This window comes from Xiphias gladius, chromosome 21, assembly GCF_016859285.1.
Source record: "Xiphias gladius isolate SHS-SW01 ecotype Sanya breed wild chromosome 21, ASM1685928v1, whole genome shotgun sequence".
NCBI classification, from domain to species: domain Eukaryota; kingdom Metazoa; phylum Chordata; class Actinopteri; order Istiophoriformes; family Xiphiidae; genus Xiphias; species Xiphias gladius.
Genome location: NC_053420.1, coordinates 31,995,054 through 32,010,861, shown reverse-complemented (window position 1 = coordinate 32,010,861; position 15,808 = coordinate 31,995,054). Strand labels below are relative to the sequence as shown.

Here is a 15,808-nt window from a genome sequence, read left to right as displayed (position 1 = left end):
GGCTTTACAATCTTTGTCTTGTCTTTTTTAAATTCCTTCTCACTTTTTTTGTTTCTTCTATATGTTTGAGGTGCTTGTGATTGTCTGGGTGTGTGGGATTTTTTTTTTTGACATGACACCCAGAGTGTTCCTGTTCATGCTGGGTGGACGGTGCATAGAGGAGATGTTTTCTAAACAGAGCCTCAACCTGGCCATCAGCCTTCCTCCAGCTATGATTACAGGTTGCAGCTTAGAGTATGGCGGTCCTCAGACCAGCTGGGTGATGATGTCTTTTGGCCTGAAGATGCAAAAGTAAGAAAGTGGACCTTGTTTCCATCGCAAGTGACAGGAGGTTCCCTTCTTCTCTCCAAAGTGTTTTTCTGAGCAGAAAATAAACAAGTTGTTTGATGCCTTGCCTCCAGGCTCAATAGTATCTCTACCTCCCACTCAGGCTTTTGAACTCCAGGAATGGAGAAGTGCTGTTACAGGCCCCCTAAGGCTGATTGCTGAGAGGGAAGCATCCTTCCTCTTCCTCCTCTCCCTCTCTACTACTCCCAGTGGACCATTTACCTAATTCTTTCTCCATTTCTTTGTCTTTCTTTCCTCTCACTCCATTGCAAAAATTACAGGTTCTCCTGCCTCCTATTATTGATAAGGGTTTTTTCAATACCCTCTTAGCTTGTAGGAATCACAAGGACCTGAGAGCAGAGAGACAGGCCGCTCAAATATTTGACAGACTTATCATGGTGCCAGTGGGGAATATTGACATGGAAGGAGACTCAGTACAAAGACATTCCAAAGACAAACACGAGCACAAAGTGACTCCCACCATTACAACATGATAGAGTTCATCATAGAAGGCATCAATTACAGACCTGAGTCAAATACATGTCTGTCTGTAGCTGGATTAATGAAGCGGAATGACTGAAGACTATTACGTTTTTTATGACATATTTGTCCAGAGCAACTTATGAATTGAGTCTTTCCTCCTTAACTCCAGCTATGATTCTGTATGTCAGCAACACTGAACAGAGCTGAGTTTTGACATTGCAACAAAAAGAAATTGATAAAATGCAATATATCACTTTCAATGCTGTGAAACTGTCATCTTTTTGGTCTCCGTCATGTTGTATCTGTAAGACATTAACACAATGGGGCTGTAATATACATTAGGGCTATATTATTGCATTTACTGTGCCCATTAATTGCATGGGTTTGAGACACAGATGCTGTAGTGGACAATGTGTACCGGGTAGTGCTTCTTGTGGAACATCAACTACATAAATGATTTGTCATTTCTCTTATAGCCTATCCGTCTAACAATGATTTTTATTGGGACATTGGATGTCACATTGCTGGAGAAAAAAGAACAAAAAATGCAAGAAAAGGTAAAATAGTCTGATGCAGTGTGACTGGGTATTATTTTATAATCCATTTCACCAGATTTCATTACTGAGCTACAGCTCACCTGAAGTTTGTTCACTTCCAGCTGCAGAGATTTCAGTCTTTGTTGTCTATGTCTTTTCATCCACCAATTTGTATTAAGTAAATGTTTTCTATATCTGTAGCCCCAGATGTTAAATACAATTACTTTATTTAGCATTTATATATGTGCCCAACTTCATCTTCATATATCAAGCTGCGGCCATTAATCTGCGACTATATCTGCCTGCACGGTACTGGTTTCAGGCTTTCCACCAGTTGTTGAAACCAAGTTGCACAGATTTGCTCCCATTCAGTCACACAACAGCATTAGTGAAATCCAACACTGATGTTGGGTGAAAAGGCCTGACACCTAAGGTTTCGGATGGAGTTGAGGTAAAGTGAGCCAAGTTCTTCAACACCAAACTGGGGAAACCATTTCTTTATGGACCTGGCTTTGGGCAGCTCCAAGAGAGGGCAGATGAGAGCCCTTTGTAAACCGTAGTATTTAAATTCCATCAGAGCTAAGAACTACCTAAAAACATCCACAGAGAAAAGTAGAGAAAAGTATGTGGACATTGTGGCAACATATACTTGGTCTTATATTGTGTAGTAAGCCCTGAAAGTGGCCCTTCTCAGCATATTATTATTACCTCCATGGAATCCCAATTTTAAAAGATCAAAGAATTGTCCCTATTCGTGGTGCCTGTCAACTAAACCTCGCTGCCTGATTTTTTCAAAACTCAATTCCTTTATATATGGTCTTAAATAAGCCTTAGAATAGAGAGAATTTAACTCGCTTCATAGAGACAAACTGTAGCAGTAGTGATATGTCCCATCAAAAGATCAAAAGCTAGCCATCATCAAGAAACTATTCACCAATCAACAGCAATGCAATGATGTTGCTGGTTGTCTAGATCCTCCGCCTACACTGCATCTCCTCTGGTAGTTGCTCCTGTAGTTGTGTTTGCTTGATGGAATCTTCCTTTTCTGTAAATATGGAGGGAGCAGTGTAGTGGGCCAAATATGAAATGAGCAGTTTCTGTTAGATCACTGGGCATTCTGAAAAGGTTATGGTCTTGATTTACCCCTTAAAAATTTCCCCAAAGGCTTTCTTTTTTTTAGATTTAGAAAGGGGGGGGGGGGTTGGCTACATCTTGGTTTATCATTTTGTTTTACTCTTTCAGTTCTTATCAGCCTTGTTTCCAAAAAGTAGATATATCAACTTTTGATTGATATGGCAGACAAACAAAGACAGTGACTAGCTGGTGAACTTGGTGGAGCATTTAGCAACCAAAGAACCAGATATTTCAAACCAAACAGAACAAAAAGCAATTGAAAACCGAACTTACATTTTTTAGGTGGCCAGGAACATGACTCCAAATAATTCTAATGTTGTCTAATCTCTGTCTGCTGGATTTAATTAGGCAACTGTAAATCACCTCAGCCATATTTATTTTATAAGACCATGATATATCAAACGTGTGTGTGATGTTTAGCTTAAATTGAATTTCTACCCCAAATGGCCAAAAAGCTGACTAGTGCTGGGTTAAATGTACAGTCCCGTTTGAAATTATTTGCCGCCTTGAATTTTAAGCACAGAATTTAGAATATCTTTAGAAATACATGCAAATGAACCAATTTTCTATAATCACAATATTTAATGATATGTCCACAGTTACTGAATAACAACAAAAAAAACGCTTTCATACAGTGAAATAAAAAATACATAAAATTTACACTTGACACAATTATCGGCAACCTTTTGACGAATTTAAATTAGTTCCTCAAAAGAAATAAATAATAACAATAAATAATAAATAATAACTCACCTGTGCTTAATTTTCAGTGTTCAGATGACCTGAATTAACCAAGGAATGATGGTTTTGGTGAACCCTTTCAATTAATATTATAAACTGTTGTTTATGTGCATTTTACTCTCTATCTGTCTTTTCTCATTTGTATGCACACATATGCACACACACATACACACATAAAGAGATGACTCTGCAAAGTTTACTTTATTGAATGTATTTCTTGATCGAACTTTCCTGAAATCAGATTTGATTCATCAATTTTTGCTCTGATTTTCAAAAGATATTTTACAGATTTTTTTTTTAAATTTACATAAATCTGAGACAAAAATGTCTCAAGAAAGAAAAGAAAATGTCAAGAAAATGTCACAAGGAAATAATGTATAAAAACTTAAATGTAGGTAGTGTGCTACCCTGTTTGAAACAACTACAGTATCTGCTGTTAGCCATTTCCCATCCTCACCTGGGATTCTGTAGCTGTGACCTTGACCGTGTTACTTACATTTCAGTTCCTCTTTAAAAAGGACTGGATGTTTTAATTCACTCTGGGAGGCAGTTTCATCTGTAGTCATTCAGGCTCAGACATATAGTACATACAGGGAAACGAAGTGTTATTCCTCATGGACCTCAGTGCCACATAGAACAGCACGCTTACATTAGCATCAACAAATTGGATGTAAACAAGGTCCAGTGTATTTTTTATCCTCTTGTAGCAAACTTTACAGGTGGAATTTTTGGAAAACAATCTTTAAATCTGCATGATTGAAGTCACCAGCAGTGATGAAAAAACCGTTGGGGTGTGTTTTTTGTTGATCGCTAGTGCCACTGTACAGCTCTCACAGGTAGACTGCAACAATAACAACAATGGTGAACTCCCTTGGCAGATAGTAAGGGCAGGCTGTTATTATAGTCCACTGCTGTCTGTTGGCCTATTTTTGATTCACTTAAATGACTACATAAGTTCCATGCTTGCAGTAATAGCAATGAAAATTTGAATATTATTGTATTTATGCAGCAAAACTGAAAAATACCTGTTATAATACACTTGAAAAGCCACAAAGAAATTATCGTGATTATCTAGAGGAAACATAAAGGTGTAGTGATGGCTTTGATGGCAGGTGCTGGACTTATGCCGAGCATGGCCGCTTTGCTCCCAATTATTTCACTTTAGGCTATAAACTTGGAATCTGTGTGCAACAGTTTACCTTTTTGTTGTGCAGAAAAGCATTTAGGTAATATCACAGTGGCACATCAGAGGATTTAAATAATTAATGAAGTTGCACATGTGAAGGCATGTGAAGCTGTGGCACATGCCTAAATTGCACACAGCTCTTCTCTTAGTTTGGAGACACATGTATCGATGTTGTCGCTGTGTGCTGGCCACAGCTATTTAATTAAGTCAAAGCAAAGGAGCCTTCATTTGTTTGGTCAGTGTGAGACAGTTTCAGCAGATGTTTAAAGCCAAAAGTGTGAGCGTTTGCATCGCTGTGATACTGAAAGAGACGTATGGGCCAAATTAGGGTCAAAAAGGTTTTGAGCTTGAGATTTTGTGAATAAAATGGTTGAAAAAATATCAGTGGTGAGGTTACACAGTGTCACTGAAAAAAGAAAAAAGCAGAAGACTGCCGGTAAAACCCAGCACTTAGAGTTCCCACACTGTGTGTGATGCTGAAGTTACAAGTACGAATTTTTTGCAATGATAGAAAAAGGATTTTACAGTGATGAAGAACTCAAATTTTACTTGCAACTACAGCTGCCTCCCATATAATTACATGTGTTGTATAATCTTGTGTGTGATGAGGTATTTTGATGGAATGACATCAAAATAAATTAATTCATTACTAGTCAGAGTTGCTGATTTGGAATTCTGATGCATTTCTCATTAATTAAATGAAACTCTAATCACATTATATGTCATTTTACAGGTGGACGTAGCATTCTATTTTAGAGCCCAGAGAGGCCCTGTACCATGCTTCTCCAACGCTCCATGTCACTTAACTTTAACTGTCAACGATGTTGCATTTATATCATCAGCAGAATAAAGTGTAGTCTTTTGTCCATTTTGTGTCACTGTCCCATTTCACTATGTGAAGAGGCACACATGACCATCTTTACAGCAAATAGTGCTGTGGTTAAAGTGATCATAATTGTTGAGCTGCTGTCTCACTGCTACTTTCCTAAGCACAGTCCCACACTTTGATTTTAATTAATACCAGTCTGAGAGAATATATTATTCCAGTTGCGACAGACTCTATATCAAGCAACGTGACAACTGTTTACTCTGCAAATAGATCAAAAAGCGATGCACAAGGTTATTTATTTTAGGATTAGCATGTTATAGAAAATGCTACACAATTGATATTGACACTGTTTGTTTTGGCAAGGAAAAAAGCACCTAGAATTGCTTTTACCATACGGGAATGTGTTCCCCCACACTACAAATTATGTAAATGTGGGTGTTATGAACACAGTCTCTATGTACATGCACATATATACAAGCACAATAATGTGTTCCTCCTGCTCACACACCGTGTGCGCAAATTTACTATGTGCTCAATGCGTCATGCCTACATAGCACCATGACAACCAATAGTCGCTGACTATTTGAACAGTTTTCTGGTTGTGTGTATGTGTCTGTGTGTGTGTGTGTTCGTTCTCATTAGCTTTCATTGAGCAACAATACATCATCTAAGTACACTTCAGAGTGTTATAGACTTCTGTGAATTGGTTATCTTTTCAACACAAATAGCAGAGTGACAATTTACTTTGTTTATCGCTTTTAGTATAGAAATCTGTGTTTACATAAAGTCACTGACTATGGAAGTTGTCCAATTAGTTTGTCCTGTTCATGGATCATAGGGAATTAGGTTTGGTAATAACAAAAATCACATCCCAAGATCCAAAGCAACAATGAATATACCCTGCTAGATATATATATCAGATTCCTCTGTACCATAGAGCTGCATTGTTATCCAGAAAGAGATCACACATCAGTAAACCACACCATTACACTGAGTGACATGTTCCTTCATTACTATGAACACACGCAATGTAGTTTATTTTGACTCAATTCCACTTACACCTTCTTGCTGCCAAAAAAATACTCATCAGAGCACCAAATGTGGATCAATGTCAAATAAAAATAGCAGAGCTGGGACAAATTCATTGTTTTGTAATTCTCAAATTTTGGCCATAGAGTCCCTAGTCAAGTTCCAAGTCCAGCTTAAATTGTGTTTTAAGTTTCAAATAAGTCATTACGGAACTAGGAACTGCAGCAGTTTTGGTCTAACTTGAATGCTGGCCACCCATCAGGGATAGATACTGTAGGTAACATCAAGTATTGCAGAACGTTTATTAATTTTAGAAGAAAACACTTTGGCCACCAAATCTTGGATGCAAAGACTACCCTTTGTCGAGGCCCCATTGATTTCATGTTTACAAACCACAAGCTTTTAGCTAATGTTAGTTTAAATCATATCTGACCACAGAACATTAATATTAGCCTCAGCCTACCATTCTTTGTGAAGCTTTAAATGTTGAACGGAGGTGTCGCATCTCCTCCTGGATTTTTTAAGCCAAATGTTTTGCGTGTTGCCATCCCTTCTTTGCTGACCATGGGATGGTCTTTATAACCAAATGTGATAATCTGAGGTTTCATCTTTAGTTTGTTGTCTATGTGCACTGTCAAACGCAAATTTCCCTACTGTTTGTACAAGATGATTGGCTACTGACTTCTTCAAAGTATATTTACTTACTATGTTTACTTTTTTTCATAGTTGTCTTTTTAATCTTCAAAAGGATATCAAGTCAAAGGGCTAAAGTCCAAGTATATAGTCAAGGTCAAGTTGCAAGTTTTGTTTGAAAAAATAATAGCCCCCAATAAATGCAATATTTAGTCTCATTTGGGTAACATTCACTAAAAAAATACATCTCAGCCATTTTGGTTAATTACCAAGCCAATAAAAACTTTATATTTATGACTTGTTTTTAAACAGGGGTTTGGGTCTGTGTCCCACAGACAGGGTAGGGAAGTAATAGACTAACATATTGTTAGTTTTGTTGTGTTGCTTGATTCTCACAAACATTATAAATGAGCCTTGGGATCTCATGAATATCCATTGCAAATTTAATGGGAACTCAACCACTGGTTGTAGAGAACTCTTGCTCTGGGACAAACTGTCATTGCTATCCCTAGCTGTTAATAGAATACTGTAGGTATGAGTCCTAAAACCCAGAAATAAGTTAGCATTTTTGCACTTCTGGTTTCCTTGTCTCGAAGTCGATGGGTTTTTTTGAATGGGTTACACAGCTTACTTTATGCAATAAAAAAATCCCATCGACTTTTAGTCATTGGAACCAAAGTGATGCTAACTTCTGGGTTGGCCTAAAAAAATACATCATCCCTATAACAAAACAAAGACTGCTATGTAGTTTGACATACGGGAGATATTTATCAATTTAAGCCTAATTATTCATAATAACAGCACCAAACAGACGTGATTTATGTGTGGAGTGGAAGGGAAAAGGGAAAACTGTTTCAAAAACGAAATGACTGATCTATTTTTATATGCACAGTAGTTTTGATAGTTCACTGTACACACTGACTGGTCATAGTTCATATATCTACCATTTACCACTGCATCATCAGTTCCATAGAAATCAGCACCCCATGAATTCCAGCCTTTCCTCATTCCAGCAATTATGCAAACACAGAATAAGCAATGCATTGCAGATTTTCTGCAGAGTCATTCTTTGAGTAAATGAAGCCCAGAGAGGCTGTGGATACCAGATGTTACCAGCTTGTTTAGTCCAAATTACTCTTATAAATCTCACAGAAAATGGTAATGTGTTTTTTTTTCCTTCTGTTGGGCATTTTCATCAGTTTCAAATTTTATTAAAACTGAGTTTTACTTTGTCATATGAAGGAGCTGCTCCCAGCAGCAGCAGTACTAGAAATCACTGTTTCAATAGGCACTAGTGTGAAAATCCAAACAGCAGAGCAAATCCCATAGGCTGTGATGAAAGCATGAAAGTCAGTTTCCACATTTTTTGCAGAGAGAAATGGTCTTATCTAAGATATAGTCTTGGAACCAGACTGTACAACTAATATATTTACTGCCGAGACTAGACTCAAACAACCCAGCATTGCTGGGTTACTTAGATAACTTAGATTTATCTGACATCTGCATAAAAATGGAAAGAGACTTTATGTCTGTGTCTAAGATGTCCTAATGTTGTCATGGACTTAATAGAATAGCTTATTTTATTCAAAGTATTGTTACATCCTTTTTTTTATTTTGGTGTTTAGTGTTCCCAGATTGTGGACTGAGCCTATTTAGGCAGGTCCTTTGCTCAACTCTTGCTCTCTCCCCACCACTTTATGTTTGTATGCACTGTTAAGCTAGATTTATACTTTTGCATTAAGGGGCTATGTCGTACCTAAGGTGGCTATGTGTGTAGGCTCAGAAGTTATGCCATAGAGTATGGCCTATGCTCCTCCTCAAAATTTAATTACACGTCAGGACTACACCATTAACAGTGAGGACTGCAAGAACTGTGATTGGCTGCTTGTGTTTTCCCTTACACAATTCTGATGCCAGTGGAGTTTGTTGAGAGTGAAGACAACATTAAGAAAGTTAAAGAAAAAGTCAGTGTTTTCAGTGTCTAACAAATCACTTATGCTGCAGTCCTGTTCACTATGATTGCTATGAATGAATGAATGTAGACACAATGATTGCACAGTGGTAGTTTCCTATTCAATAACAAGACACAGCGAAATGACATTACAACATAAATTACCTAGATGTTACTCCAGTTCTATAAATCCATGTGTGTAGCTCACCTTTGCTCTGTATCACAAAGTAAATGGAAAAATTGAAACAGTTACTGTGGGGAATATAAATCGTCATATGCCCAGACCATATGCAACTCAGTCATCTAGTTTTACGGAGGTGATATCGACAGGTGAAATCCGACACTCAACTTTACATCACAACCTATGCCATGGGAACCTACAGCATAGGCTGACCCGTCCCGATCCCTCCCATTGACCCCTTGCATCAACTATACATCCAGCTTAAGCCTTTATAATAGAATACTGTAGCCTATTCAATATACAGTATTTACTGATACATTCAGTATCTGTAAATAACCTTTACACAAATTCCCACATACTTTGCTACAGATACAAATTCCAAGTGAGGAGGTGACATCAGCATAATAATAATTGCAGTTCATTGTGACAGAGCATAATAATGTGTGGAAGATATTAATAACATAATCTGTAATGTTTTTATTAAATTTGCTGAAGGTATAATCTTCTATGTGTCTCCCAGTGTAACTCGGAATTTCTGTCTCTCACAGATGCAGATCTACATGTACAACTCAGATGACTTTGACAGCCTCAGCGCAGCACTCAGGGAGCGGAGGATCATCGCAGCCATGGCTGTGTTTTTTCAGGTTGGAACCTTTTTTTTCCCCAAGCCAGTTTGTGTGTGTGCTCTTATAAAAAGGTGAGGAAGGGGCCAGTTTTTGTCTTGTCTTTCCTTGTAAGATTTGGACTTAATAGTTCAAGGTTTGCAGAACAGCTCACCCCAAAATTGAACTTCTGTCATTATCGGCTTATCATTGTGGCACAGTCTGTTCAGACAACAAAAACAAAAAGAGTAAGCTTCTGTAGCTCTGTCTCATTATCTCACATTACATGACAAGGGAATTCTAGGCCTTTTCTAAATTGTCATTCTAAAACAATTTGGCTGCAGGATGGTTATCCAACTAAATTTTGTTTTTGGTCAGGCAAGTCAACTTTTTTTAATTAATTGCAAAAAAGTGGCCATAAATCCATTTTTATAATGTTGGTAAAATTTTGAAATTAAAACCGTATAACCTACTTTATAACAACAGAAGAGCCTCTAATAAATTTTATTTTATCACAACCAATAGAGTAACACTCCCTCAGCAAGTTTGTTTGATTTGATCTAAATTTGTGATTATTAAAATTGACTTTAGTTTAGTTTGAGGTAGGATGAGGATTAGGTTTAAAGTCAGAGATCAGTGTGTGTGTTTGTATGCTCTCCTCAGAGCTCGTATTGTATGTCTCATCTCTCTCCTCACTTTGCTTTCAACTGTTGGCAGGAATAAAAAGTTCATCTGAGGCCACCGATTACCTAAGTGGGCTTTTACTTGGACCATTAACCCCCACTTAATATTTCCTCCCCTCACTTCATTGTCTCCTGCCCTATATCTATAGCCTCTCTTATACGCCCTTGATCTCAGGCTCTATATGTGTGTTGTACAGACAAACATACTGTATGCACACTTGCAAATATTTACATTAATATTTACATGTACACCAGCTGAATCATAACGATACTTAATTCTCTCTTGTCTCTGATATGTATCATTCTGATGAAATTCAGTTATCTCAATAAAGTCACAAACAAGGAACCTCCTCCATTATATGTCATTCATGAACAACCCACATATGATGGTGTTGAACAGAATGAACACTGTATAAATACATAGGGTATTTCTCTATGCGCGATACTTGAACAATGCATGATGATGTTTGGGGCTAAAATGTGAAGTTTTTCCTGAGGAAATTCCTGGAGGAAAAGTCATGGGATCATTGAAAATGAACAGGGTTCATCTCGTTTGGCGCATGGATGCTCTCTAAAACTCATAACAATCCAATAGATTATGAGACATTTTGTTTTTGTCACATATATCATAGTTAGAGTTAAAACATATTTGAGTGGTACACTAAAATCTATCAACCCTGCATAGTCCTGATCCATTGCAACTTTACTTGGCTGCTTTAACTTATACAGAAAAGCCGCCCGAACTTTGGAATGGTGGCAGCACATAGATCGGAGATTACCTCTCCAGAATATGAAGAATCTAAAAAAAAATCTGAAGGATCTAAAGAAAGTCCAGTTGTCCTTGACTTAGGACTTTGGAATATACCATGACCTGAATGACTGAAAATCTTCACAGATGTTAATCAGAAGTATTTTCTATGCAAAGGATTCATTTCTGGAACTCAAACTTTGGTTGCAATTCTTTTTTTAAATACGGTCCACTTGTCTTGACTTCTTTAGCAGAGTTAATAAATGATGTCAAACCAGGTACAGGTATGTTCACTTGTTTGTATTGAACTGTTTGGTCTTTAATGTGTTAATCTAAAGGCCCAGGGAAATACTATAACAATTACAGTAGCTTCAATTTCCATAATATGACATATCTCAGCCTAAAACAGAATTTGTACCGGGGATATAATCTTGAAAGGGATTTGATCAAATCATTCAGGGATTTGATTGAATCCTGCAAAACTTAGTGTGACTTGGCAAGCATCACTGCAGATCCACAGAGTTTTGGAGCTCCACACAAAACTGTGTTCCTGTGATGTTAAATCAGGAGGAGAAGGACAAGTGAGAAATTAATAAATCAGACCTTAATAATGCTTTTTGGAAATGTAAACAAAGTTTTTACCAATCTATATCCAAACATACACCTCTGATCCACAATAACTCTGCTACTACCATCCACAAGCTAATGGTCAAGTGCAGCCGTATTTGATCGGTGGGGGTTAGTTGTTTGTCCAAAATAACATTTGACTGAAAAATATGTTTATATTTGCAGGAAGATAAAATATAGGGATTGTAATATATTTTAATACTAATATTAATGCAATTGCAGAAATTCAGGATACGAACGTCTTATATTTGACAGTTTTTCTAATGTTTTAAAAAGAAAATTATAAGATATATTTTATGTAGAGCTCAACTTGTCTCAAACTCTGACCTGAAGCATTAGAGAAAAGGTCAGTGGGGTCACCTAAAGGGATACATCTATGGAGGACCATGTATCACAAAAAATAAATAAATAAATAAATAACTTTTTTTTAAAATAAAATAAAAATTTGTCAGGAACAGATAAATTTGCAGTTACAGTAAATTTTCTGATATGACAAAACAGAGGAGATAAGTAGGCAGATGGAGAAAGTTGTGTTTATTTTGTCAGCTATTTTAGATTTAGTCTAAGTCTTACTCCTGCAATCAAAGGTCCAAGTTAGTTTTAGTCATATTTATTCAACTTCCTCTTTATGTCATCCTTTTTAGTTTTAATAAGTTTTTAGTTGACTAAAACTCTTGTCATTTTAGTCTCACCATTGTAAGAAAGGAAGAAATCCATAACAAACTTGACATTTTGATGACCATTAATGACCATTTTATTAAATTTTTTTAAAGGAAAGCTGAATTGATTTTAGGCTAAAAGAACTGGTACTGAAAATTAGACATAAAATGACAGGTTGTGTGATTACGAATTCAGCTTTGCAGATAGGTGACTATTTTAAGCAATATATCCAATAAGAAAATTGTTGACATAATTCTGTTATTTTTTTAGGCCTCAGTAGTGTTGTACTGGGTGGTGTTGTAGACTAGTATATTCATAAGTGTTTATAATAGTTTTTACACTATCATTTACATACATTTGTAAATAAAATATGTGTAACACTCTTGCACTCCTATAACCAATTTTCCACATAAAGTGATTTGTTTTAATAACCAATAGATGTTGCAAATGGGCTACATTTAGGTGGAGCGGAGGTGTTCAAAGTCAAAATCGACCTAACTATCTAATTAGTGTAGCAATTACACTGTGCATGGTTTAGCATGTCTAACTCTCCAAATTAAACAAGCTTGTCTTAAGCTGGAAGTTATCCAGTTTAGCTGGCCAGAGCACTGACTTTTATGTTTAGCTAAACCTCCATATGCCAGCAATGTTCTGTTGTTGTGACATGCAAATAGTACACAACATTACACCACTGCCTTTCGTAATTCAGTAATCTATGTTCATACAAGTTAAAAAGAACCGTAAAAATATTAAATATCTTATCATTAACCTTAGGTTCAATTTCTGTGTGGTGTGTCTTGAGGTGTCTCTTCAGGTCTGTAATTTTCCTTCCAGCCATTTTGTAGCTATAAGGCTTCTCTCCTGACAATACTTTGAAGTGGCTCAGAATGTCAATAGTGGAGCTTTCCGACCAAGCCCCACCATTAATAACATGTTCTTTTTTCATCTCCGTTTCACATTGGCTGAGCCCCTACAGCCATGGGATGTGGCCAGCATCCAGGGTTTAGCAGTGTTGGCAGTGCATGGCTGGTGTGCAACATCACCCAGAAGATAATTTGGGTGGAGAAAAAGAAAGATGCAGCCATCCAATGACGAGAGGGAGATTTGGATTATGTGATTGTTTGAAAAAAAGTCATCAAGTTGTAATTTTTTCTCCTTTTATTTTTTTATTGTCAACAAAAATAAAGAAACATTTTCTTATATTTTTTTTTTAAATTCCATTTTGCTTGCCTCTTTTTGTTGATGATATTGTCTGGAGATTTAGCCACAGTTATTGTTTAATGAATTCAGTTTCTCGTCAAGATTGCACCTTCATCATGGAAATAAACGTGACTGGTGAATGTATTTCATCACAGTTTTCACAAAATTACACAGTACAATACAGTTGAGGCAGCCAACTCAAGACTGACTAGTTGGTTGTGTTTGCTGAGATTTTATTTCATTTGTGGGATTCTCAATATTTTAAGGTGAAAATGTAATGCCACTTTCAAATTCACGTGCGTCTGTTGTTTTTCGTGTACCAGTGCTTAAATACTAGCTGTTACTGAAACACTAGTCTATCTGATTTAGACCACACAAAAAAGCATATGTGTATATATATATATATATATATATATATATATATACATATATACACCATTCAGCCATACACCATTACTTTGTATGTGCATCACCTGTATGCTCATTCTGTAAGAGCTCAAAGTAAAAGCCGATTGCTGTATGTGCTGCTTACATGTGCACAATAAGACAACAACTGCCACACACTAATATGAAAGTTGAAATAAAATTCCACTAGATTATTTCTACTATTTATCCTGTTCATAGATCAAATGTGGTGTCACCCATGTCCACACTTCCCTGTCTGTGTGAAAACTTGATTGCCTTGAAGCCGCATGACTATATATCCAGCCCATCTGTGTGGGTGCCCCATTACTTCATATGTATGTGTGTGTGTATGATTGGTTATTTTCAATATGTTTTTACCCTTTTTTATTTCATGTTGCTTCATAGCCATCTTATCAAATGTTCTTTGTAATGTTTTTATGATTACACTAACGAAAGCCACAAGCCGCAACATATAGGTTTAAAACAGGCCTTGTTGGTGCATTAATGTGTTTCTTGGTGCTTTACTGCCACCAGTGGGTCAGTGGAATAGTGTGAACCCGCACACTCATCACTCTTAAAAATATTTCCTTATAGTGCTACTTGAACCCAAAAACTCCACGGGGTATATTTAAATCATTCTTTGTGATATCACTGGTTAGTCCATTGCGCATTAAGTGGGTAATCAATTGGATTTACAGGATTTATGCACCAATGTTAGGAATTGAATTCACTGGATTAACCAAGAAACAGACATTCCCATCTTCTTTTGTTTTAATCTATAAACTCTTTCTTAATTGAATTTCCAGAAAATGTATTTTATCACAAAATAAACCATTATTGTTATTAATGTAGAATTAAATGTATTATGTTAAAAGTCTTTATCAATATCATCCATCCCTAGCTTACTATTACTATCAAAGTGATTGACAATTGTTTTTTAAACACTGATTACCACTATACTGTAAAGCATCATGTGGAATCAACTGAATCAATGGAATCAACTAAGCTTTTCTCATTAACTTAGCGTGAATAAATACGTTTTTAATAATCTCAAATGAACTGAATTTAGAATTTTTAGTTTTTATTTTCAGACCATTTAATGACTTATTAAATTTCGGAATTGAAATCTTTTGACTTGAAATGATGAGTTGAATGAATGAACTGCTGAGATTTCCAACAAGTCATCAAATCAAGTTTCTGAAAAAACATCATTAACTTATTAGCAGGCATCCGAGCATTCCATGTTTGAGAAGAAAATATTTGTGAAACTGATACATGAAACTTGCTCTGTATCTTTAATACATGTTAAATTAAGTCATGGTTGATTCTATTCATAATAATGAAAACAATTTGAACAATAAGGAATGCCATAATCAATTTCAATAACTACCCTCATATAGTTATAATATAAAAAAGTCTCGAAGTTGACAAAGTTGACTTTGTACTGACTCTGGTACAAAGTGGCACTGACAGGAGCGGCCACAGCTGTAAGTTCGTCATGTCCAACAAAGAATTGATTACTCAAAATGAGTAAATGGAAATGGAAAGCAAATCGATTGGTAATGATTGTCAGCACATTTGATTTGTTATTAATTCAACTTAATTTCTTAAGTTTATTGAAATTGTTTTCTCAAGTTCAGTCAATTTCAATTGACTTGGTTTTACATTTTCAAAACTCAGAAAACAACTTTGAACTAAGTTTTCAACCTAAGTTCAGTTAACTCACATTTCTAAGACAGTGTTTTTAACTTGAACCAGCTTGAAATGATTTATAGTGTAGATGACAATTATATATAATTCATTTATTAATTCATCAATATTTTCTTTACATATTTTATATAAATCAAAATTAG

General features: G+C 36.1%; 1 protein-coding gene across 1 annotated transcript in view; it reads left to right on the top strand.

Annotated features, from left to right (window-relative positions):
- LOC120807313 (receptor-type tyrosine-protein phosphatase gamma-like) overlaps positions 1–15,808 on the top strand; it is a 207,253-nt gene that overhangs the window by 40,891 nt on the left and 150,554 nt on the right. The window contains exon 4 of the mRNA XM_040159103.1: positions 9,579–9,674. Within this exon, the coding sequence (XP_040015037.1) occupies positions 9,579–9,674 (96 nt within the window). The remainder of the gene's footprint in view (positions 1–9,578; positions 9,675–15,808) is intronic.